The 26,385-nt window shown below is 45.6% G+C and overlaps 1 protein-coding gene across 1 annotated transcript in view; it reads right to left on the bottom strand.

Moving 5' to 3' along the window:
- Window positions 1-6,687: 6,687 nt before the first annotated feature.
- Window positions 6,688-26,385, bottom strand: part of LOC146811310 (cyclic nucleotide-gated cation channel-like) — a 215,616-nt gene continuing 195,918 nt past the window's right edge. Inside the window, exons 5-6 of the mRNA XM_085615054.1 lie at window positions 7,334-7,480; window positions 6,688-6,762 (exon numbers count right to left, since the gene is read on the bottom strand). Of these exons, the coding sequence (XP_085471180.1) occupies window positions 6,688-6,762; window positions 7,334-7,480 (222 nt within the window). The remainder of the gene's footprint in view (window positions 6,763-7,333; window positions 7,481-26,385) is intronic.

Below are 26,385 nucleotides of genomic sequence, written 5' to 3'. Positions count from 1 at the left end.
TTTTGCCTTCACTTGAAAGCTCATATCCTAGGAAAAGAACATTGAGATGGGCAATTCTGGATTTTTTAAAGTTGAATTTACAGCCCTCAGAGGCGAAGATCAGTATAATGGTATTCACCATGGTCAAGTGCCTGTCCGGGTCATCGTCTGTCAGATAGATATCTTCGACATATGAAAATGCCTCGTCATCATAAATTTGTACTAATTCTGTTACTCTTGCTGAGAATAACCCCGGGCTGTTCTTGAACCCTTGTGGGAGTCGACAAAAGTGACGCTGGGTCCCCATTATTGAGAAAGTTGTCAAGTACCTACTTTCAGGTGCTATGTTTTGACAAAAGAAACCATTTGAAATGTCTAAGGTGGTTTTATATTTTTTACGCACAATGTTGTTCATTAATGCTGTACTGTTTGCATTTTGCACTGCAAATGTCTTAGAACAAGTGTTTAGGTGTCTGTAATCCAAAACTAGACGATATGTATTGTCTGGTTTGGAGACAGGAAACAAAGGATTGTTCATTGATGAAGTGCATGTTTCAATCACCCCTTGGTATTCAAGTTGATCTAAGATCTCTCTGACCTGTTTATTTAGCTTCTTGCTTAATTGGGTACTGCCTTTGTGCAGTAGGTTGACGTTTTAACTGTATCTTGTGGTGAGGTGAGTCCTCATCCCATCCTACATGATTTTTGTATAATGCTGGGGCTTGGGCAACTGCCCATTTCCTGGCATATGTATATTTTAGGTGTATTGGAACATGGTTGGAGAAGGCTGGCATAATGATGTCTTCGCCATATGGGCACTCCCTGACAAATTCTGGTGGTCAGTCCTGTTCTGCTAGAAGTGTATCATAACCCCTTGAAAGTTTCTCCCAAAAGAGTGCTCTCACTTTTCTTGGTATGTCTCAATCCATCCGGAGTGTTATTTCATATAACCTTTGTGGAGTACTAACCCTGGTGTCTACAGTCTCAACTGTGATGTACTCATTCAAGTCCACTATCTCCAGAAGTTCCTTCAGGTTCTGGCGAGCTATTGTTACTTCTGCTGCACTGTCCAGCATTGTCTGAGCTCATTCTCCGTTCTTGAGTTATGTTCTCAGAATTCTCGGCATGTCTGATTTTCAGACCTGCTACCTTCTTTTTAGTGAATTGAGGTTTTGGTTTGTTTTTCTGAACGTGTTGATCGTCTTTGGACTTCACGCATTCTTCTTTGTGATCTGACCATCCTCTTCTTTCGGATGTCTGTGATGATATCTGAAATGTACGAGAGGAGCGTGTATCAGTATCCTGATATCTGTCAGGTTTTCTCAAATTATCCCTATTCCTGAGGTAATACCTCCTTTCAGAGGGCTCTTTTTGAGGAGACCTACCTCGGGATTGAGAAAATTTCTCTTTCAATCAATCAATCAATCTTTTGAATGTTGTTTGTTATTTTCCCACTTCTTTTTAGATGATATAGGATTGTGTTTAATAGAGTCCTTCTCAGGACCTTCAGACAGTTGCGGTTTAACTAGTTTTCCACCCAAACTATCTCTGCCTAATTCTTCATAGGATTTTTCTATTATTCTGGGTAGTTCTTGTTGATGTTCTGTTACATTAAATTCCCTTAAGCGTTGGCGGATCGCCACTGATGCTGCCTCCCCTTTAATTTAGATAATATTATTGTTGAGACCTGGTTGAAGTTTTTTTGTAGTTTCATACCTAAATTCGGAGCAGGCTCTGCCCTGTATTCATTTTGAATTTGTTTTAGGACATCAGGTATTACCGCAATAGACGGAACGCCATGTGTTTTAGTATAGATGCCAGCAAAGACTGTGCCCCAAGTGGTGCAGTCTTCCAGATGTGGTGTGATTCCCATTGGTAAACAGATTGTTAGGATTCTGTGTTTCTCATAAGGGCTAATATTAGGAAATACTACTTGATTTGTGTAATTTTTTGAGCTATCCAGAATGGAATTTGTTCACGTATTGTGGGCATTTTACCCATGACTGCGTGTAAAGTCTGTGGAGTAATTTTTAGTGTATTCCCCTGGTGAGGGGTTTCATTTGGAATGGTTAATGGTGGTTGGACTGTGAAAGTCCGCATGACATATTGGACTAACTGTAAATTTATATTAACTCTTTGAGTTGGACAATTCATTGTCTGACATCTCTTCTATATCAGGATGAGGTGTGTAGCTGGCTAAAATCGGCCATGTTGTTCCTGGTCTACCCAGTGGACCGAGCCTGGTAATGTGATTGTAATGTTTTAGGGCACCTTTAAACCAGAGATTATGCTCCTGGTATGTGAGTGGAATTTTGACATCCTCGAAAGGAATATATTCCTCAGGTGGTTCATCTTCTTTATAGAAGTGAAACACTTTTGTTACTGGATTTGATTCTGGGAATACTTTCCATGAATAGAATACCTCTGTCTGAAAAGATTTATGTGCCCCTGTCACGAAAACTGCTCTACCACCTCTTGGTGTTAGGTCGTGTTTTATAAGTTTTAGAGTGATGGCTCTCCTTAAATTTGGATGGCTGCTTATAACACCCTCATCGGTTTCATTTAAACCTGTAAGATTAAAAGCTGTTCCGACTTGGTCTGTTGCAGCCTCACTGGTCACGGTATTATTATCCCCGTTTTGGGACATTGTTTTTGAAAAATGTAGAACAAGATTCAAGGAAACAAAGATAAGGTGCACAATATTTTGGAACACTGTATGCTTCAACGTTGAGCAAACCAAACAGCTAATACATAGGATTTTCGTCCTACTCAGCTATGGCGGATATTAACCCTACCCACTCCAGACGTCTTATGGAGTATTATGGGTAGGGGTCTCAGAGAAAAGCACGACTGAGTTACTTCAGTATCTAGCGTTAAATTAGTGCCTTACCAATCACGTTGGGTGCCATGTAGTGTAGTTCCTATTTCCCTTATAGGCTCTGCGCATTGGAATAAAATACACTATATATTTGAAACCATCCTCCGCCAACGATATCGTCACTCCTCTGGGTAACCGTGGTGTGGGCCCATGTAAGACATAGAGCACTGATTTCGCCCAGTTGATCGAGTAACCGGAGACTCTGCCGTAGGACTCGCAGATGTCAAGTAGGCTACCTATGGACCGCTCCGGTCTCGTCAGGTATACCAAGCTATCGTCCGCGTAAAGCGAGATATGGTCGTCCCAGCCTTCCGTCCACTTTAGTCCTGTTATCACTGGATCCTGCCTTATCCATGCCGCCAGAGGTTCCAGCACCAGGGCGAATAGCAGTGGGGAGAGAGGGCACCCTTGTCTAGTCCCCCGCCCCAGCGCAATGTCCTCAGACAGTCGCCCGTTCATCGCCACCTGCGCCAGAGGTCCTGTATATAGCAACCACACCCATGCACAAAATCTAGGCCCAAAACCAAAACGCACAAGCACTGCAAAGAGAAAAGGCCACTCCACCCGGTCAAAAGTCATACTTGCATCCAGCGAGAGAATGACTGCATCCTCGTGGATGTACGGCCCACTGGCCAGTATGCCATGCAATCGTCTGATATTCATTGCCGTGTTTCACCCAGGCATAAAGCCTGATTGGTCTGGGTGAATGAGTGCCCGCAAGTGAGGCTGTATACGGGTCGCTAGTACCTTTGCTAATATTTTGGCTTCCACATTGAGGAGCGCAATAGGTCGGTAGGAGGTACACTCTTGAGGGGGTTTCCCCGGTTTTAGTATTGCTACCAATGCCGCGACCCTTTGTCACGGGGAAGTATGCCCTCTTTCAGACTGGCTTCATACATTTTAAGTAAGTGCAAAACCACTGTATCTGTCTCCCACTTGAACAACTCCACTGGAATCCCGTTCGGCCCCAGTACTTTCCCCGACTGGAGGCCTTTAACGGCCAAGGCAACCTCCTCTACTGTGAGGTCCGCCTCCAGTGCCTAGCGCGTCTTCCGGAGTCAGTCGTGGAAGTTGTATGTCATTTAGAAACGCTAAGTTGTCCTCGACGGTAGTCGTTGCAACAGAGGTGTACACTTTTTCATAGTGATTGGCAAAGGCCATCACTATGTCGTCAGGGTTTGTCACGACCTCCCCCGCGGCCAAACTTAGCCGTGCCACCCAGAGGTTGGCTCTCTCTTTTTTGTCTAGCCACGCTAGCAATTTGCCCGCTTTGTCCCCCATCTCGTATACCGTATGCTGTGTTTTCGTCAGGCGTGCCCGGGCTGCCTCCCATAGATGGTCTCTATAGGCTTGTTTAGCGAGGCTAAGTGTGTGGGTGTTTATGTCGGTGGGGTCCCTGGTATGCTCTCTTTCTGCCTGGGCCACTGCTCCCTCTAGTTCCAATACCTGGCGTGCCATGTCACGTTTGTGGGCTGTAATCACTGCAATAGCCTGTCCGCGCAGCACTGTTTTATAGGCCTCCCAGAGGACAAGGGTGAAGAAACAGACTGTATATTTTCTTGAAAGTAATGTTCCGCAGTTTTATGTAGGGCCTTTCGCACGCCAGGGACCTTCATGTACCCAGGATGTACTGGGAAAGTACGTCTCCTACCCAAGAGGCATGAGGAGTAAGTTAATAACATTGGCGGGTGATCAGATATACCCCTTGGAAGGTGTTTGATCTCCTGTATTTTATCAGTACATGTAGGGGAAGTAATCTATACGTGAGAGACTGTTGCGCGCACCAGAGTGATGTGTGTACTGACGTTCTGTGGGGTTTTGCATGCGCCAACTATCAAGCAGCCCCATTGCGTCTATAAAGTCTTGTAAGTGTGATGAAACTGCACCCTGTTCTCTCGGGGGATGCCTATCCCACTCATCGTCTAGCGTGGGAATTGTTAATTATTGAAGGAATATGATGGGTAATGGTATTGCTGATATCCTCCCCATAAGGAAGACTAACCTCTTCCTCTGGGGCCCTGAATGGGCACCTTTTTATACTGTAAAGTGCCCAGTGATCTGGCAGTTTCCATTTTGACAGTTTGTTCTTATCAACGTGCTTTCCAAACAGAGCCTCCCCATTGTATGGCAGATCTAATAATTTTGTTTGGACTTCTGGGCGGAAATTGGTAGCCTTCAGCCATCCCTGACGGCTGCTGTGTAGGCAAGCTGTCGAAAGCCCATGGAGGCAATATCCATAGCGCAGTCAATAATCTCGGAGGAGGAACGCTGACCTTCCAACAATACTTTATTTGCTTCTTCTCTAAGATGTTCGGGAAGCTGGTCTATTTATGGAGCTATATCTGACCACATTTGCCAGTCAAAGCAGCCAAGGAGGGCTAAAGAATTTGCAGCTCTTACTGTGAGGGCTAACATGGACAAAAAACGTTTGCCGATGTTATCTAGGCGCCTACAATCTTTGTCTGGATGCGCTTCAAGGGGAGTGGAAGGACAGCGTGATCTTCATTGTGCCACGTGGGAGATGACTGAATCTGGTTGCCCTGTTAATCATATTCACTTCATTCCAAGTAAACCTGATATTTTACATGAAGCTCAGAGGGGCTCTGAGCTGCTCCATAAAGGTTGTCTTCATCAGAGTCTTACTGATCCAGAAGGTGAGATGGAAGCAGTGAGGGGACCTTACTCGGGGAGGTAAGGAATGGCATTATCCATTTTTTAAGCATCTGTACTTGAATCGTCGCCAAGGAAAGAGGCAATGTGGACACTCTCTTCATCGTCAATGGTAGAATTACCTCGATGGTTAGGCTCTGTAGATCAGGGGGCATCCATGGGCAGAGGAACCATCGTATCATCAACGGAGGAGTCGTCGACGGATGTTCCATTGATGGAGGGTTTGCTGTCGATGACAGTGTCCACGATAGTTACAAATTCACTGTTGACGGCACTGGAGCTGAAGCCGTCGACGAAAGCATTGTCGGCGATGACTGCACCGCCACTGACACCGTGAGGGTGTTGACTGTAGACGCCACTGAAGACGCTGAGGAGGGCAAGCCATCCATCGGCGATCCTCACAACAGCTTTTTGAAGACATGCTGTACCACAGGAGGCGGTGTTGGGGGCTTTGAAGTCGACTTCTGAAGCGATTTTGACAAGAAGTCAGGCTTCTTTTTCTTCTTTCTATGTGGAGGAAAGGCACATTTGTGAGGCGACTTGGAGGGGCTTCTGTGTTTATGAGCACCCTCTGAAGACACTTTTGACGCCTTTTTTAAAAGTTCCTGAGAGAAATGAGGTAATGGATACTCTCTAAAAGTTTTTAACTGGTGTTTTAGAAGAGGACAAAGATGACGTGTTGCTTTCTGCATCATAGAGAGGGTTGTCTCTGGATTTGAGCTTCTGCAGCCAGAGAAGGAGACGTCCTTCTTTACCTTTAAAGTCTTATTAGAAAACGTGCAACATACTCTTTTTGTGCTCTGGCTAGAGACAGTAAATACAGTCTTTATGAGGGTCATCAATGTGGAGCCTCTTCTTCTTACAAGTACCACAGGATGTGAGAGCCCCTTTTTGTAGCCCCTGGCATGTTGGAAGCCAGTTTGAAGCACCAAAAGACCTAGCGCAGATCGCTGTAGAGGAAAACCATTAATGTAGAGCAAGAACACTGTAAGAATCTTTTTTAGGTAGTTGTGACTGGAAGAAACTGAGTGGAGACTCCCTAGCACAACATGCATTAGAACATCTGAAAATCTAATTGGTTGACTTTTAAGCTTGGTCCTTTTTTATTAAGAGAGTGATATATTACTTAACAAAAGGCCTAAGACCTCTATGTTCTATGTCTATTGTGATGTTTCTTTTAATAAGATACCGTTGACTTGCATCTCAACGATAGAAAATGATTCAAGCATGCGAATCTATGAAAGTTACAATACTGAATTAACATGTGTGCATAGGGGCAACAATGGCTTTTTAATTTCCTCCTGAATATAGGGAATTGCAAAACATTCAGATGCTACCTGACAAATCTACCGGTGTTATTCTAATAATAATTATGCAATGGACAAGAGCCCTACCCTGTCCAACCACCAAGACCAAATTGACTGGGATTACCTCTCTGCCCTAAAAATTTCAATATTGAACTTTTATACAACACTTGACAAATTGCAAACACCATTTGCAAACATGACCAATTGGCATGATAAAACATTGTCTCTGCATCTTAACTAATTACTGCCAGAGGCACATTTTTCCATGCTACCTGATACGATTGACATCGTAGTGAACTTTAATATAATATCTTTGCAAGTTATGTAAACTTTGGGAGTCATCTATAACTTTAATTTCAAAAACATCATCTTGACAGTACTTTCAGCAATACAGAATGTGGACAGGCTTCCATGTTGGTGTAGCGTGCCCAGCATTCAATTTTGCTTCTCAGAAACAAACACCTAGGATAAATTCAAGATTTGACCAGTTTTCTCCTACCTTAAGAAGCCCATGCTCTAAAAAGTAAAGTGTTTGGTTAATCTCCCCTTCTCTGATGAGAATCTGCCCAGCACTGTACGAATATGGATGGATTGTAGTGGACAAAGCTCGCCGGAAGCCTTCATCTGTACCCTTGAAGATTTCAGCCTGAAACAATTACAATTCGTATTACTCCAAATATCTTTCCACATGCTTCACAACTTACACTCTGAAATTAAAAAAAGGCAGTGAACCAGATGCAACAATGATTCTTAAAAAAAAAAAACTTTTTATTAAGTAGATAACCAGCACCTGGCAGTGCATTAATCACATATAATTCCATACTTTTACATTGTTATCATCTCCACATCCCCGTCCCTTGTTACGTACAGCTTAAATCCTATCATACATATCTGTCTTGGCACAGTACGTTTTGATACAGAATATTACCACCACATTATACCCTTGACTAGTAACTCCCCCCACTAATTCACAGGCCTCTATATTGCACCCATTTCCCCCACATTTTGTCCCACCCCTCCCCTGGAACACCACCTTTTCGGTGCTACAGCACCAGTCTAGGTCTTCTTTCCATTTTGCAATACTTGGCGGTTGGTTCACTCCCCACTCCCTTGCTATATCTCGTTTGGCTACAATGCCCGCTGTCGTGAGCCATGTCTTGTCGTATTTTGGCCATTTCTTTTCCCTCCGACACACAGGTAATATGCAATTTGGCTTCGTAGGCCCCCCCCCCCATTACTTCCGACATAACTTGTATTGCTTTGTTCCAGTATTGTTGTATCTGTGGACATGCCCATAGGATGTAGAAGAAGGTGCCTATTTCCCCACAGTCACGTGTACAGTGGTCAGTGTCGCTGCGTCCTATCCGGTGTAGGAATACTCCGGAGGCATACGATCTATGGAGTATGTGTAGCTGTATCAGTCGAAACCATGCCCTAATCCCAACCTCCCTTGGACTCTGTATCGCCTCTGTCCAGTCATCATCGTCTAGTGTCCCTAGGTCCTTTTTCCATGCTTCTCTAAGTGTTACTAGGGGGTCAGGAGAGTTATGCCTATTTTTTTATACACCAGTGAGACAGCTTCCTCATGCATGGGGTCTATGAGCAGTCTATCAGGGACATGTTTCTCCAGTTCATGTTTGAGCTGCACATATCGAAGGAACTCTTTGTCGGACATTTGGTAATTCAGCTTTCAGGTCCGCGAAACTTATCATTGCATGCTCCCTCCATATGTCACCCAGATATTTAATCCCAATTGTTTGCCATTGTCGGAAGCCCTTTAGGTGACCCACTTCCCGCAGGTGTTTGGAGTGCCAGAGTGGCGTTCGCCCGGTCAATTTATCTTTCCAAACCAAAGATGTGGTGGCTTCACTTTATACATGTAGTGTTGTCTGTGTATGTGTAGGCAATTTGACGCTTGCTCACCGGTGGTACAGTGCGGCGAGGTATCCTCCCTCTCCCATTTAGTATTGGTCAGTTCTGTATGCTGGTTCCTCTCTCCCCGCAAATACCCACTCGTTGATGGTCACGAGCTGTGCTGCTCAGTAATATTTGTTAATATCAGGAATTGCTAGCCCTCCCTCATAAACACTGCATTGTAGCTTTTGTGGGGCTATTCTAGCCTGTACTCCATCCCACAGTAGGAGCCTTAGTTCTGCGTCGATCTGTTTAAAGAAACTAGGGGGTATTTTTTACAGGGTGTTTTGCAGCGGATATAGGAATCTGGGCAGTGCCATCATCTTGAATAGAATGAACGGGTAAAAGGCGCCTTCAAGGGATTTATTTGGAATACTCTGTTCTATTGCTTTTGATATATGTTTTAAACTGCAAGAATTATTGATAAACTCACCAGAGAGAAATTATTCAAATGTATTTTAACTAAGAAATAATGTTGTCCCTTGTGAGGACATAAGAACCAATGAACCAATCACAAAACAATAAATATTCAAAACATGGGTATATATAGAAAAAGGATATATCTTTTGAAATTTATCAAGGGTACTACACAGTTATACAAACAATGTAACAAGAGGAAAATAAATACAATTGTATAAACCTTCAATGTCACTATTGTAAACACTTCTCATTGTACATTATTTTCCAGAAGAGAGTGTGAATGTCGACGTTTCAGTCTCTATGCATTTGTCCATGAGACCATCTTTAGGACTATCATAAATTTAACAGTTGACCCCTGAATGCTGTTTCCAAAGATTCAAGAATTATAGAATACAATTGATACGTATATGTCAAATCGATCGTCGTTCTGTAGCTTTTGTTTAAGGTGAATAATCGTCAAAAGATACCGGTAAGTGAACTCTGGTGCTTTTTGGATGGTGTAATTAAATTTCCAGTCCCCAGCAACTTCTCAATTGAAGAAGTTTGTTCTGTTAAGTTTTGTAGCGCAGCGAAAATTCGGCAGTCTGCAGTCGGATCTGCATCTTGAATAGGACTGCGAGTGCCATCAATGTCAATAGTAGCTTCCTCCAATGTTGCACGTCCCTGCGTAGTCTATCCAATTGGGGGTGCAGGTTATCCTTAATGAATTTGTTATCACCTTTTGATATTGCAATGCCCAGATACTTAAATGTGTCTCGAATTGCTAGGGAGCTTGCGCTGCTTGGCAAGATCAGGGTTGCCTCAGCCAACACATATAGAAGGGATGTATTCCAGTTGATTTTATATCCCGAATAGGTTCTGAATAGGTGGAATAGGTGAATAATTTGGTTTATCGATGACCTGGGGTGGGTGACATATAGCAATATATCATCAGCATTTAGGGATATCTTCTCCACCCAGTGTCCACCCCCACTTATTCCCCAGATTAGTGTGTCTATTCTGACCCAGGCTGCCAAGGGCTCCAGCGCTAATGCGAACAGCATGGGTGAGAGCAGGCATCCCTGCCTTGTGCCTTCGTAAAGCTGAAGCGTCCTCGATATCACTCCATTTACCTTTACCCTCGCTAATTGATTCGCGTAGAGGAGTTGTACCATGCACCAAACCCGGGTCCAAATTCAAACCTTTCCAGTACTTCCTATAAGTATGGCCATTCTATATTGTCGAATGCCATTCATGCATCTAAGGGCAGGAGTGCAGCGTTCTCGTCCGGGCTAGTCTTAGTAGTGTGCATCACTCCATATAGTCACCACCGGCTGAGTCTAGTGCTCCTATGTGGCATGTACCCGGATTGATCTGGGTGTACCACCGAGGTGATGACTGTACTTAACCTATTAGCCAGTACTTTTGCTAGTACCTTAGCTTCCACATTTAGCAGTGATATTGGTCGGTATGATCCACAATCCTCTGGTGGTTTCCCAGGTTTCGGGATCACCACTACCGTCACTAGTCTCTGGTCTATTGGTAGCTTGCTTTGGTTAAGAGCTTCATTGTACATGTTTAACATATGTGGGGCCACTTTTGAGGCCAACTCCCCTAATAGAGTTCCACAGGTATAGCATTAGGGCCGGCTGCTTTACCTGATTGTAGGTCTTTTAGCGCCCTTGCTATGTCCTCTGTCGTGAGTTCCTCATCCAGCGCTGTTTTTTTTGTTTTTGTTTTTTCAAATGTTTTTATTGAATTTTTAGAGTAAGGAAAAGGAGACAAAAACACAAAACCACATACATGTAATGAAATTAACATAGATCACATCATCAAATATCACATACATTTATTTATTTATTTAGAAAGTTTTATAGAGCGCGAACAAGATCCTTGCGGATATCAGAGCGCTTTACATAACAGCAGCCTATAAGAGGAACAAAAAACAGAGATAAGCAAGTGAACAAACATATAAAAACCATGATGAGGGCAAATATAGTGGTATAGAGGGATTACAACATGGTGCTGTCACATAAGACAGGAACTAGCGAACTCAGTTCTGAAGGGAAAGAGCTCAAGTAAATTTTGCCATGAGAAGCGCTTTGACTTCTTTTTTGAAAGCGGCGGAGGAGGCATTCCGTCTGGTTTCGGGGGGAAGAGTGTTCCAAATTTTGGGCGCCATCCCAGCGAAGGATCGATTATATGTTTTCTTTTTGTTGAACCTTTGAGGTTTCAGTAAAAGGTTTTCGGCACTCCTGGAAGTCCGTAGGCCACCAGAGATTGTCAGTTTCTGCACGAGGTAGCTGGGAGAGTTGTGGTGTAAGGCTTTATGAGTCATGCACGCCACTTTTAGGTGGATTCTAGCTTCAAATGGAAGCCAATTCAAGGATTTTAAGTCAGGGGTAATGTGTGCAGTTCTTTTCGAGCCAGTGATGAGTCTTGCCGCAGCGTTGATAGACGCTCTTAAGGGCGCTGTTGCGGCTTTTGGTAGCCCACACAGGGAGATGCTTCCGTAATCCACACAAGGGAGAACTAGGGCTTGTACTGCCAACTTGAGGTCCTCGATTGGCAGGAAGGGTTTCAGCTTCCTTAGGGTACTTATCTGGAAATTAGCTCTCTTTGTGGCGTTACTGATGTGTTTTTGCATCATGAGATTGTTGTCGAGAGTGATCCCCAAGGATTTTGCAGAATCCACGATAGTTGGTTGTACGTTGAACGCGGAGAGTTGTTTGATCAGGTCATGCATTAGAGGGATCTTGGCCGGTGGTGCTATGAGGAGGAATTCTGTTTTTAATGCGTTGAGTTTGAGGTGATTTTCTGATAACCAAGACTGGGTGATCATGAGTGTGGAGTTGAGCAAATTAATGTCCTCTATGGAATTGATCTTGAGGTATAGTTGTGTGTCGTCTGCATACATATGAAATTGAACATTGGATGTTTGCAGGATTTCAGTGAGCGGTTCCATGAACAGGTTGAATAAGGACGGTGAGAGTGCGGACCCTTGCGGCACCCCAAGAGATACAGGGGAGGCATTGGAGAGCACGTTGTTGACCTTGAATTTTTGTGAACGGTTATTCAGGAAGGATGTAAACCATTTTAGCACTGTGCCAGACAGACCCATCCTATGCTCCAGGAGATCTAATAGTTTCTGGTGTTTGACCGTATCAAAGGCTGATGAGAGGTCTAGTAAGATGAGTAAGCACGAACCATTCTGGTCAAGGATTTGTAGCGCATCATCAAGAATGTGTGTCATGGCCGATTCAGTGCTGTGACCCGCTCTGAAGCCTGATTGGTGTTTATTTAGTAGGTTGAAGTGATCCATGTGATTGGTCAGTTGCCCGTTTACACATTTTTCCAGCAATTTGGCCAAAGTGGGGATATTGGAAATGGGACGGTAGTTGTTGAGGTCAGAGGGGTCCGCAGTGAGTTTCTTTAGGATAGGTGAGACTTGGCCTACTTTGAGGGAGTCCGGGATGCAGCCTTGTTGGAGTGAGCTGTTAATGATTTTGGTCCAGAGTGGAAGGAGCCACGGTGAAAGGGCTTTGACTGCATTAGCCGGGAGGGGGTCAGTGAAATGATTGGCCGGTTTCAGGTTGTTGAGGATCTTGCCTAGGTCGTCTTTAGTGTACGTCTCAAAGGAAGACCATGCTGCCTTGTTTTTGGGGCAGGCCTTAGGGGGGGAAAGGCATGGGATGGGTGTAAATAACGGGGTGATAACCGTATGAGGAGCAGTGTGTGGTGGGCTGTCATTAAGGAGGTCCTTTATGAGGTTGTCGGTCTTCAGATTGAAGAAGGTGGAGAATTCTTGACAGTTAGGTTGTGGGCGATCTAGGTCTCGGGCCTGTTGGGGAGCTTCCTTGGATTGATTTTTGACAAGTTCGAAGAGCTTTTTTGGCCAGTTTTTAGCTTGGTCAAGTTGGTGTCTGAAGAAGTCAGCTTTAGTGCGTTTAATTTTTTTGTAGTATGCATTTCTCTTTTTCCTAAGAAGTTTGAGGTGGAGAGCCGATGGGACTGCTCTCCAGTTGCGTTCTGAGGATCTGAGGGCTCTTCGATCTTCATTAAGTAGAGCGTTGTACCAGGGCTTGGAATCTTTAATGGGAGCTCTCTTAAGTTGCAGTGGGGCGGCCTCATTTATTATCGAGGTCATGGCGTCGAGATAGTGATTCGTGAGAACATGGACGTCAGAGGTGTTTACAGGGGGCTGGAGCAGGTTATAGCTGGAGGCGGGTAGTGAGTTGGGGTTGATTTTTTTCCAGTCTCGTTTCCAGATCTTTGGTTTTGTGGGTTGCTATGAGTTGAGTTTAAAGGTTTCTTTGATGTGAAAGGCAATAATGTGATGGTCGGACCAGTCGCATGGGTGGATCGAGTCCACCTGGATGACGTCAGCTTTGGAGATAATGAGATCAAGGGTTGATCCTTTAATGTGAGTAGGACTACTGCAGGATTGGGTGAAGGCTAGATCATCCAGGAAGTTTTTGAAACTGTTGACCCCTGAGTCATTAATGTCATTCCAATGGAGATTGAAGTCGCCTAGGAATATTTGGGTAATTTGCCGCCCGTTGTTTGAGGAGATCAAATCCATGAGATGTTCGATGAAAAGGAGGTTGTCTCCTGGGGGATGGTAGATGATGTGGAATGAGCAAACAGGTTTGCCCTTGCAGCAAATGTTTAGGCATAAGTATTCGCAAGATGTGAAAGATGGCGAAATGGCTCTGTTTATGGTGATGCTGCTGCGATGTATACAAGCTATGCCGCCCCCTATCTTGTCCGATCTATCGAGTCTAATGATGTCGTAGTTAGGGGCGACGAGGATGTCGAGTAGTGGTGTGGATGAATCTGTTAGCCAGGTTTCCGTAAGAAATAGGATGTCAAGCTCCTGGGAGATGATGAGGTCAGCTATGTCGGCAGCATGTCTGGAGGCTGATCGGCAGTTAAGAAGAGTGCATTTCAGATGGGGTGCAGAGAGGGAAGAAGAGGGATCTGGAGGTACAAGGATTCTTCTAAGGTTATTAGCACATACTCCTCTGTTGTTGTGTGTGGCGGGTCTGCGAGGGTTGAGGGGGATAGTCGGGATGGTAGTCTGAGAGGATGGAAGGGAGTTGGGGAGGGGGGGGTCGTAAGAGTGCAGAAGAGAGAGGAGATCGCTCTCCGAGAGTAAATTGGTGGTGCGTATCGGGCGTGTACGGGTGTTGTGGGAGGGAACTGTTTTCCAAGATGGAGGGGGCATTTTAGAGGCAGGTGGAATGGGGTCCAAATGCCCATGTGACTTATATGACTTAGATGGTGTGAAACGCTGTGAATGTCTCGACAGCATCATCTTGAACGAATGTAACTCCGCTTTAATTTGGTGCAAGGTGATCATAATTTCATCTATTGTGGGGTCTGATGCGGATGGGTGAGATGTAGGAGGGTGTGATGTGTCAGTCGGAGGCTGAGTGGGGGGTTGTAGGGTTGTGGATGCTGCCAGTTGTACAGGAATGAGGAAAGGATGGAAGGTGGTTTGTTCAGAAAGGGGCGTAGTAGCCAGAAGGGGGGGAGGTGAGACATTATTATCACGCAGTCTCTGTGGAGGGGGGGGACAACGTTGAGGGGAGTAGGTGTCAGGTGAGGCCGGGTCATGCGATAGGGAGGTGGCTGAAGGGAACGAGTCAGGGGAATAAAGATTGTATGGGGGAAGAGGAGCGGAGGGTTCCAGAGGAATGGATTCCTCCTCTGAGAGGGGCGCATAGGTTGGAGTAGTCGTGCTGGGCCGTAGGGTTAGTGGGTCAGGTGCAGTGTCGGGGGGGGAGGTATGGGGGGAGGGGTGCTCGTGGGGGAGGGAGAGCTATAAGGCGATGGAGTAGGAGGTGGCAGGGGAGTAAGAGGGGTAGGGGAGATAGAGGCACTAAGTGTTGAGGGTGAGGTTAAGTGCTGAGCTTGCATATGGAGTCAGGAATGCAAATTCGAATGACAATTGGGGTGGCTTGTCACTATCGATTGACATACTAAGCAGTAATAGACCTGCATGACCCAGGGGCTAGGTAACACAGACGAGAAGTCATATCATCATTACATAGGACTGTGACACAATATACTGTATCAGCTAACATAGCAGTGCTCACATTAGGTCATCTTGTACATTACTCTTGAATGCTGTCACTAGCAGGCAGTGATGCCCGATACTGTGCAAACATACTCCAAAAACTATTTGGCCGGCTTCAGGGGGGTATCAGTTCGTTATAGACCTCCGACTGAGTGTTACAATACAACATATCTTTTTCCCATTCTGCAATCGTAGGGACAGGGCCCCGCATCCAGCGGATTGCCAGCCTACGTTTTGCCAAAAGCAGGCCCATTGCCACCAATTTGCGAACATTCTTACGCAGAGGTTTAGTGTAGCCCAATAGCACCAGTAAGGGATCAAGTGAGAGAGACAGCCCCACTATGTCAGACAGCACTTGAAAAATGTTACTCCAGAACGACTCCACAGGGGGACATTGCCAAGCAAGATGGTAAAACCCAGCTCCCTGCACATCGCATCTCTCACAGCAATCAGTGTCTCGTAAGCCATACCTACATAATTGCTGCTGAGTGTAATGTACCCTGCGTAAGAATTTAAAATGGGCCAACTGGTGTCGGCCGTTCAGCGATATTTTGCGAGTGGATTCACAACAGAAGTACCATATAGCGTCTGTGATTGGAATCCCAAGATCTGACTGCCATGCCAGCCGGGCTTTGTCGTATGAGGTAGTCTTCGTGAGCTGTGCCGAAGCATACATGCGAGAGACCAACTTAACAGGCAAGGTGGAGCGCAGCAGAATCGATAGGGCCGGAATCTCCAATGGCTCCATGAGCTCATCCCCCAGTACCGCATGCAGCGCTTGTCGAGCTCTAAAATAATAGCATTGCGTTAATAACGTGGACCTCGAAGCTCCAGCGACCACCCCCTTCCTAAGGGCGCATCCTCCCATCAGCAAACAAGTCCCCCATTTCGCGAACATTGAGACTGTTCAGCGAGCGCACAGCCCCCCGCACCGAACTGAGCATGAACCACTGACACCACTCCACCCTCAGATGTGGCGAATATAGCTGAGCGCCATCGTGCATACGAAGCAGAACATGCCAAGCATGGACCACAGAGTTAACCGAATCTAGGACTACGCAGCGTCATATGGGAGGCTTAGTTAACAATCTCGGCAAGGGATCCAGGGCAGCAGCCACCTTTTCAATCTGGAGGTGTGGTAGCTCCATCGGACCATGTACCCATGCATGCGAGGCTTGCGCCACCCTATAGTAGAGTTCCAAATCAGGCGCGCCCAGGCCCCCCGCCGTGAAAGGCAAAGCAAGTACATCAAATGCAATTCGAGGGGTCTTGCTCGCCTAAGCTAGCTTATTCATCAATATTCGGAGCTCTCCGAACAGGCACCACAATAGGTATGTTGACGAATAGAAAGAGAAAATGAGGGAGCACCACCATCTTCATTAGAGATATTTTCACCACCAGGGACAGGGGGAGCCTAATCCATCTGTCTATGTCATCGCCTAGTCTGGCCACAGCTCTGCCATAGTTAGCCTTGATGACTTGGTCCGCGACAGAGTGAACTAGGAGGCCCAAATAACGGACCGGTTCTGTCGTCCACTGCAATGGATACTCGAGAGGCACCGGCACGGTGGAAGAAGTCAGAGGGAAACCATGGATTTATCCCAATTAATCCGAAGGCCTGACAAACCTCCAAAACGCAGCACCTCGCGTATTACCGGGGCAAGGTGAACCACCGGGTCGGGAATATATAAAAGCATATCATCAGCAATTAATTGGGAACACAGAGGCCTCTGTGTCCGTGATATTCCCGCGGTGCCCCCAGAAGGGGTTCGGCTGCCACCAAGTACAACAAGGGGATAAAGGGCATCCTTGACGAGTGCTACGTGATGTATGGATTGGGGAGGATACCTTGTCACCAGTTCGGATGCGTGCCGATGGAGAGCTACACAGAACCGATACTAGTTGAAGAAACACTTCTCCCACTCCCAGACGGCGCAATACAGCAAGCATAAACTTCCATTCAATGGAGTCGAAGGCCTTTTCGGCATCTAAAAAGACCGCCGCTGCCTTCATCTCGGGCCGGACGTGTTGAAGGGCTCCAAACACCGTTCTAAAATTAGAGGACAATGTCCAACCCGGTATGAACCCAGCCTGCTCTGGACCGATCAATGAGGGTAACCTTGGAGAGAGCCGGTTAGCCAAAATCTTAGCAAATAATTTAGTATCGACATTTAGCAACGAGAGGGGACGGTAAGAGGAGCATTTCTGGGGGTCCGTGTCTGGTTTCAGCAATGTGATGAGCAGAGCCTCACGCATAGTAGGCGACATGATCCCAACCGCACCCATTTCCTCGAACAAGGAACTCAGGTGTGGAACCAGGATATCACTGAAAGTTTTATAAAAGGCCACTGTCAGGCCATTGAGCCCCGGAGCACTACCCTCCCGCATCGAGGTCAATGCCAATCGAATCTCCCTAGTTTCAAGAGGCCGCATCAGAAACTCACGATGCACATTCGACAACCACGGAAGCTCAATATAGTCAAGATAGTTTGATATATCATCATCGCTGGGGTCAACTTTAGAGCTGTACAGCTCTTGATAGTATCTGCGGAAGAGATCATTGATTTCCGCCTGCTCTGTCAAAAGAGCACCCTCCTCATCCATCAATTCTGAAATGACACCAGTCTTCGTTCTGTTGTGAGCCAGCGCCGCCAGCACCGAGCCCGGCCTGTCAGCCTCACCGTATATTCTAGCTATGGCATACTTGCCCATATATTTGATCTCACTATCAGCCTCTGCATGAGACTCATCTAGTGTGGACCTTAACAATTCACGAGACTGCAGGTTATTATTAGCAGCCACCTCCACCTCTAACTGAACAATCTGAGATTCCAAAAGCCTCAGTCTATCTCTGATGGAACGTAATACGCCAGCATGTTTACTAATAGACACCCCCCTGATAAAGACCTTAAATGCCTCCCAGACTGAGGCAAAGAAGTCCACGGAGCCGACATTGTGGGTGAGAAACTCTGTGAGATCAGACTTAAATACCGCATCTAATACTACATACGGGGGAAAACGCCACAGAAAAGGAGGATGACCCTGCGAGGGAGCATTAAGCACTAGCAATATGGGCGAGTGGTCTGAGAATGTCTGAGCCAAGAATGTACAGTCCCGAACACTAGACAGCCACGCCAATCCAGCGCTTGTTATCCTCACTAGACAGGCATGCGCCCTGGATATTTCTGAGTAATTCCACACAGTCCTCCCTCGTTCTGGTGGACGTGGGTTTGTATAGGGCCTCATAGTGGTCCGCAAACACTGCAGCGATTTCCTCGCCCATCTTTTTAATCTCAGATTGTGGAGTATGTATCTCCAAAACCCAACTCCGTTCTTTATCTCTTTTTTCCAACCAAGCCAACAATTTGTTTGCTTTTTCACCCACTTCATACAGTCGCCTTTGTGTTGCTCTTGCATATTTCTTGGTGGCCTCTTCAACTATGTCTTTTATTTCTTTTTGTTTAATTCGCATTTGCTACCTGTCCTGTGCCGCTTCTTCACTATTACCAACGGCGTCTCTTTCCAATTGTATAATAGTTTTCTCTACCGGATCATGTTGGATTTTTTGTTTCTTCTTTTCCCTCCCCGTATGTCCTGAACATATCCCCCAATCACCGTCTTGTATGCCTCCCATAGTGTACAGGCCAAGTCTACTGTTCCTGCATTATCTTGGAAATATTGATCTGTACGCTCACATATTTTTTCTTGGATCTGTTTATCTCGGAAAAGCCGTGGGTCTAGTCTGGGGGGTAAGGTATAGTTTCTTGTGGGCCCTTTCAATAGTGTTTCTACTGAGGAGGGATTTGAAATTCCCCTCGCTTTGTGTTCTGTCCCCTTGAACCAGAGTGCATTTATGTCTTGTGTCATCAGGTAATCTAGAAGCGAGTGCCCCCTGTGTGGGGCCGAATGGAACGTATATTGCCTGTCCTCTGGATTATGTAGCCTCCATAGATCCAGTGCTCTGACGAAATCTCACAATGGATTGGGCGCCCTCTCTCTATTCAAAGTTAGTATTCAGTCCATCTCTGGGTCTATTGTTTCGTTCATGTCTCCCCCCGTTATTGATACTCCGTCTGGGAGATCTACCAGCATTGCACCCAGGTCTTTCAGAGTGACCGTATGCAGTTGCGCTGGTACATACACTGAGCAAACGTTAAGGACCATACCTTACCATCATCCCGTGACAGCCACATATCTACCCATCTGGTTGCACTAGGTTCTTCCCACTAAGGGGAGTGCCGACCGAATCTCGATCCCAACCCCTCTCAACACCTAGATAAATCCTGCATGTGCCACTAATTTGTACCCAAATCTGTTGAGTGCCTTACATGTGTTGCCCTTGAGATGCGTTTCCTGAATTAGTACTATATCAGTATTGTGTCTGCGGAGGTATGGCAAGACTACAGTGCATTTTATTTTATGTCCCAGGCCATTGACATTCCAAGTTAGTGCAACAATGATTCTTAATTTTCTGTGCGTTACTTTCACTCTCAAACCGAAATATCAAGTATCCTGTATCTGATTTTTAGCAACTATTTTTTATAATGCCCTACAGTAACAAATGTCAACAATGACACACTGTACAGGCAAGTCACTAAGGGCCTGATTTAGGGTTTGGTGGACAGGTTACTCTGTTGCAAACGTGACAGGGTAACCCGTCCATAAACCCTCTGCCCACTCACCTCACAGAGACAGGGAGACCTTAAGTATTTCATCAACTGAGCCCTGTTGGCCTAATCGACTGAATAGTTCCTCCGACTGCTTGACAGACTTGGGGCTTTCAGATTAAGGGAATTACACCAATGCCCTACTTAGGATGGACAGTGTAATGTCTATTTTTTACTGTATGTCACAACTAGGAAAAAAATGGCATTGAGGGACAGGAACAAAAACAATAACCCACACATCATAGAAAAATACTCCCAAGGGTTTGGGTGTCATTAGTATATTGGTTTTCAAAAACCAACTACCAAAGTGGGAGTTTGTTTCTGAAAAATGAAAAATAAGTTAAAAGTATGGTGAACCGCTGTCAATACCGACAGTGGACTTCAAACAAACTTTTAGTACATTGAAAGGAACCGCCATGGTGGCAGTTCCCGTCAATGTTCAGATGACCGTTGGCAGATGACAGCCCGTCAGGGTGGTAGAGGTAATGTCCTCCGCCGCGCTGACAGAGTGTACTCCACCTTCCAAGCTCTAAATCAGGTCCTAAGTCTCCTCTTTGAATTCAAACACACGTTTATGTACATGTGAGATATGAGCACTTTTAAAGAGATACAATTTTAATTTATGCAAATTATTCCATAATGCTTGAAGGAGCAAAACCTTTTAGTTTTTTTTTTATACTGAGTGTTGATCTCACCATTTAATGTTGAAAGGACCCATGATAAAATGGGTGAGTAAATGGCCCCGTGTTCCCCCTGCCCCTTTGGACTTACTGGATGTGAGCATCAGTAATACTGAGGACTGGGGAGATTTACCCTGATTACAAGGTAACGGAGAACAACAAGAGTAAATATTTGTGATTCCTGCATGTTTTTCTCCATTTTTTCAATACATCTTTTGAGTCCCAATGGGGCGAGTAACTGTCTTTACCAGGCCTATTGGGAAATTCAGGCCACTTGTAATAAAACCCTACTTATTCTGGTTTGACAGGAAGACGGGTGTTCTGTTTATGAATTCAAAGAAGTTAGAGATGAAGGAGAAATAGTGTTAACTAGGGAGAACTAGGGTTTTTCCATTAGGTAATCTTCTTTGATACTATTAAACAGAGTAGATTAGCAAGCACATCCCTCTATTCTGGCGGTAGGTGAACCATGAGAATAGGAAGTGAAAGGTGAGATTCTAATCATACAAAGAAGTTCTGCATAGAGACGTGACCCACCGAGGTGTTGGCCCTGGTAAGAAAATCAATGCAGTAGTTTTTGACAAACATAGGACACGAGTTCCAAGTGGCAGCTCTGCAAATCTCAATGATTAGAATGTTTCTCACAAGGCTCTGGTGGAATGTGCCTTCGGTCTACCTGGAATGGGCTTGTTGGCATTTTGATAACAGTTAGTGATACAGGTCACAATCTTTTGCTCTCTATATTGCTTTGAGGATGCTAACCAATGTGGGGAATTCTGTGATTTACAAATAGCTTATTTGATTTACAAAAAAAATAAGTTACTTACCTGCACACTGCAGTTCTCAAGTACTGATGTCTTTTATAGATTCATATGCTTGAATCTTCCCCGTCGTCATTGTGGAAGTCTCACTGTAGCAGTAACAATAGTAGTGTTAAAGCATTAGCATTGACTCCATTGAAAAACAATAGTATTTTTTAACTCGTTTACGTAGTTTTAAAACATTCAAACTTCAGCCAATCAGAGCTGCCACCCTGGAACATTCATCCCCTACAGAGCCATCATACCTCAGATTTCAAACACAAGTGTGAACTAACTACAATAGAGGTAGCAAAAGGTGAGCCCGACCGGGGAGGGTCGCATGCGAATCTATCAAAGACATCAATATTGGAGAACCACAGTGTACAAGTAAGTAACTTGTTTTTTTCTCCATTATTGTGTCTTTTATAGATTCACATGCTTGAATCAGACTAGTAAGCAGTATCCAACACTAATGACGGCGGGAAGGCGAACTATCCCACCATGACATACCACTGACTACGAGTAGCCAGTTAAATTCCTGTGAAATTGCATAAAATCAGAAGAGGCATATATTCAGCATAATTAAATTAGTAGTTAAGTAGTATAACAGAAGAAAACAGCTGAGAACGGAACAGTAGCATACCTTATGCAAAGAGTTGTTGTAGATCAGCGGGACCAACTGCTACATCTGCTTTACTTCAGTCATTGAGGCAGAGATGCTTAGTAAAGGTGCGGGTGTTCACCCATATTGCTGTCCTGCAGATGTCCAGCAGAGCTACTCCTGCGACCAGGGCTGAGGAGGTTGCAACCTTCCTAGTGGAATTAGCCTTCACCTCTGCACGTAGCTCGACGTCATGCTTTTTTGTGGCAGAAGAGTATAGCTGAAGGAAACCAGCTATCAATCCTAGCCCACGCTAAGACTTGTCCTTTACTAGGGGTAGAGAAAGATGAGCAACTGAGTTGATTAACGGAAAATCTTTGTTCTTTACAAAATGAATTTCAAACAACGCTTAATGTCCATCGAATGTAAGCTTTCTCTGCCGTTGAAGTAGTATTGGGAGAGCACGAAGGCAGAATTACTGGTTCATTGACATGAAATGATGAAGTCACTTTGGGAATGAACAAAGGATTAGTGTGCAGGACTACTCTGTCCTCCAGGAATAGGAGGTAAGGTTATGTTATGGTAAAAGCCTGAATTTCACTAATACGCCTTGCTAATGTGATGGCTAAGAGGAAAGCCAAATTCCAAGGTAGGAATTTCAGATCGCTCTTGTAAATAGGTTTGAATGGAGATCTAATGCGTTGTGATAATACAGTGTTTATATGCCAAAGCAAGGGAGGAGGCTCAATAGGTGGGTAATCCCTGAAGAGAACCATCATAAATTCTTTGATAAGCTTGTTGGACCACAATGACAGGAGGCCAGAATGCAGTCTGTACCTGGAAATGGAAGCCAAGTGTACCTTTATGGATGAATGGGAAAGGCCTGATTTGGCAAGATGAAGGCGATAAGGTAACAGCTGCTCCAGTGTGGTGGAAAAAGGATGATACGACTGTGAAGCACAGCATTCACAGAACCTTTTCCATTTTGCCAAGTAGCACTTAAGGGTAGAAGGATCTCGAGCTTTGTGAAGCATTGACTTGCTTTCCTCGGAGATTGTTACAGCTTCGAACTAAGCATGGTGAGGAGCCAAACTGATAAATGAAGAGTGCGAATCTGTGGATGAACCACTTGTCCCTGGTTCATGGAGAGGAGATCCTCTGTCGGTTGAAAGTGAATGTGAGAGCACTCTGATAGGCGATGCAGCTCAGTGTACCAATACTGTCTCGCCATGCCTGTATAATGAGAATGAGCCGGCACAGCTCCTGTTTCCTTTTTTGAGAATCTTTGGTGTAGGAGGCTAGCTCAGTATATGGTGTACATCTATTGGTGAGGCACCCTGCACTGACTCCAGGCAACCCTTAATGATAGTTGTAGTGGTCCCTGATAGCCAAAGCTCACAAGGGGGAGGTGTGGAGAGCAGCTAAGGCTTATTCAGGAGGGTGTAAAGCGGGTACATTACCACACAGTCAGTCAGTCAAGCCAATGCACAAGAAAGAACCACACCAGTGTTAGAAAAATACCTTGCATTTATTATGCACCAACACTAAAACTACTTTGGTATATCTCCTACCGGTAGACATCAATAAACATAGAAATATACTTCAAAGCAGGTAAGTAAAGCACATATAATACATGGGCACCTATAGGGGTGCCAATCCATATACTAAGAAAATGGAATGTGAGTTGAGTACCAAACCAGGACTACCACCCAAAGAACTAGGGACCAGGGGGAGCACGGACCGACCACAGCTAAGAACCTAAGTGTTGCTAGGCGCCCTTGTGCAGCTGTGATACCCCGGGTCAGTGTCCCTAGGATAACGTGGGGAAGTAGCAGTGGGGGGTTTACGGATTCAGCACCCTTCCCAGAGGACCCCAAGGAAACAGGAGGATTGGAGGACACCTCCACCCATGTATTCCCAGAGAACAAGGATACCTACACCAGGGAGCCCAGGTGCATAGGTGTGAAGTGGTGTCGGAACCGCCCGTTGTTGTCAATGGGGAACCTTGGATGTACAGCTGCTACAGTCTCTCGTGGACCAGGTCGGTGGAACCCAGACATAGACTCCAGACAAGGAGTACCTGCAAAGAGAGGGGACAGAGTCCAAACCACCCGGAGGGGTCCAGGAGGAGCAGGAACACGGTGTCAGCCCTTGTCAGAGGTACTTTGCTGTAGCACAGAGGTCTTGAATATGCAGCTTGGAGCCCAGGCAGAGTTGCAGAAGCACATGAGGCATCCAGGAGCTGTTCTACATCGGTTGTCGAGATGCAGGAAGGTCAGTAGCTGGCAAGACCACCAACAAGCCTTGGCAAAGGCAACAGTTGTGTTGCACAAAGAAATGCTGTGTTGCAGAGCAGCAAGGTCTGAGGAACTCACCCAGCAATGGTAAGACAGGGCTGGCCCTCAGCATGCAGGAGAGCCAGCAGGCTCGATGGAAACCCCAGGACTCCCCTCTGGCAGCAGGCACAGAGAGCCGCAGGGAGGCCTTAGCAAAGCACACAAGATGGAGGCCCAAGTTGCAGGAGATGCAGTGAGAACTCCACTGTTGGAGCTATGAGATGCGGGAGGCTGGGCTTCTTGGAGCTCACCAGAAGCCTTGGCAATGGCAAAAAGGCGCGGTGCACAGGGATGCGGTTCCAGTCGGCTGACAACAGATTACAAATTACCTGAGAGGTGTCCGTGGGACATCAGGATCCACAAGCTAATCATCGTTGTTGAGGTGCTTGTGGATGCAATGGAGTGACTCCTTCACTCCAAGGGCCATTCTTTCTTGCTATCTTGATGCAGGCAGAGTTCCTGGGGACTCTGGAGGATGCACAGCAACGGAAGTTGCAGAACTTGGGAGAGCACAGAGACAAAGTTGCAGTAGAAGTCTTCCTACCAGAGGCAGTCTTGTCTTGGTTCCTACCTTAGTTCCAGCAGCAGAGTTTGGAACCCAACAGCAGAAGAGTCTTTCAACAGATCTGAGAAAGCCAGTCGGTACTTGAAGACGAAGTCTAGACGAATCTAAGGATCCACCCTCAGGGGAAAGGGGTTAGGACTACTTTTGCGGTGGCCTTTTGGTCATGCCATAACTTCTGAGGTTCTTGACTGGCCTCCAGGTTTTTACTGACCTTCTTCAAGTACTCAGCCATCCGTGAACATAGGCCTAGCACATATTGTACAATGTCTTGCTGGGGAGGTTTGAGAGGCTGCTCCCAGCCCTCCTTCACTAGACAAAGTGGACCCCTAACTGGATGTCTAAACTGATGTTCAAATAGACTGTAACCCACTCCCTTCTGTGGAACCACTCTGCAGGCAAAAAGAAGGCTGGGCAATACGACATCCAATCTCCTCCTAAGCATGTCAGATAGTGCCATAATCTTACCTTTGAGGATTTCATTGAACTTTTCATCTAACCCATTGCACTGTGGATAATAATGTCTGATAAGTTGGTAATTTACTCCACACTCTTTCCACATGGCTTTCAGGTAGATGGATATGAAGTTTGTTCCTCTGCCTGACAACACCTCTTTAGGCAGACCCACTCTGGAAAAGATTCCTAAGAGGGCTTTGGCCACTGCTGGAGCTGTAGTAGTTTTAAGGAGAATAGCCTGTGTGTATCTGGTGGCATGGTACACCAGGATATAACTGTTCCCAGAGGCTGTTGGAGAGTCTAGGGGACAAACTATGTCAATCCTTATCCTCTCAAAGGAAAACCCAACCACTGGCAGTGGGATTAAGGGAGTCTTTTTAGTGCTACCAGACTTATCACTGGCTTGGCAGGTGACACGGGAGCGACAAATTTCTTTGGTATCTTCAGACATGTAAGGCCAGTGAATATGTGAAACAAGCCTGTCCCAAGTTTTTCAGCACCAGACTTGGGGTGCCTAGCCTCAGAATAAAGTAATCTATCTTCCCAGTAAATCCTATGGGATCCACTGACATCACCTGCCTCTTCTTCAACAGCTTGCTGTCTGAGGCCTTCAAGAAAGGGGCAGGATTTCTGCTCTAAACTCAATTACTCCCTGCATGGACCCTCTGCTCCAAGCAGCTCTGGTGTGTCAGGCCCAAGCTCCTCACCAGGGGCAAGATCATGTTCCTGAGAACACTGATCCTCACATGAAGTCTGGAAAGAAGATAATTTCTTACCCTTCCTACCTCTCTTCTTGGTAGAAGTCTGGGCCATTATTCTCTAAACCATTACCCATAAGATTCTCTACAGGTATGTTTCAGTATACCACAATCTTTTTAGGACCTTCACTTCCCCCAGCAAAGGTTAATCACTGCCATGGGTTGGCACTTTGTGATATTATCAGCATTGGTCACTTGGTAAGTGTGCCCAAGAAAAATTTGCTCAGGTGGCACCAGTTTGTCAGCCACCATGGTGACACTGGCAACTGTGTCCCTGTAAAATTTAGCTTCAATAC

The sequence above is a fragment of the Triturus cristatus genome, chromosome 7, assembly GCF_964204655.1.
Source record: "Triturus cristatus chromosome 7, aTriCri1.1, whole genome shotgun sequence".
Taxonomy (NCBI): domain Eukaryota; kingdom Metazoa; phylum Chordata; class Amphibia; order Caudata; family Salamandridae; genus Triturus; species Triturus cristatus.
This window is presented reverse-complemented; position numbering and strand designations above follow the sequence as displayed.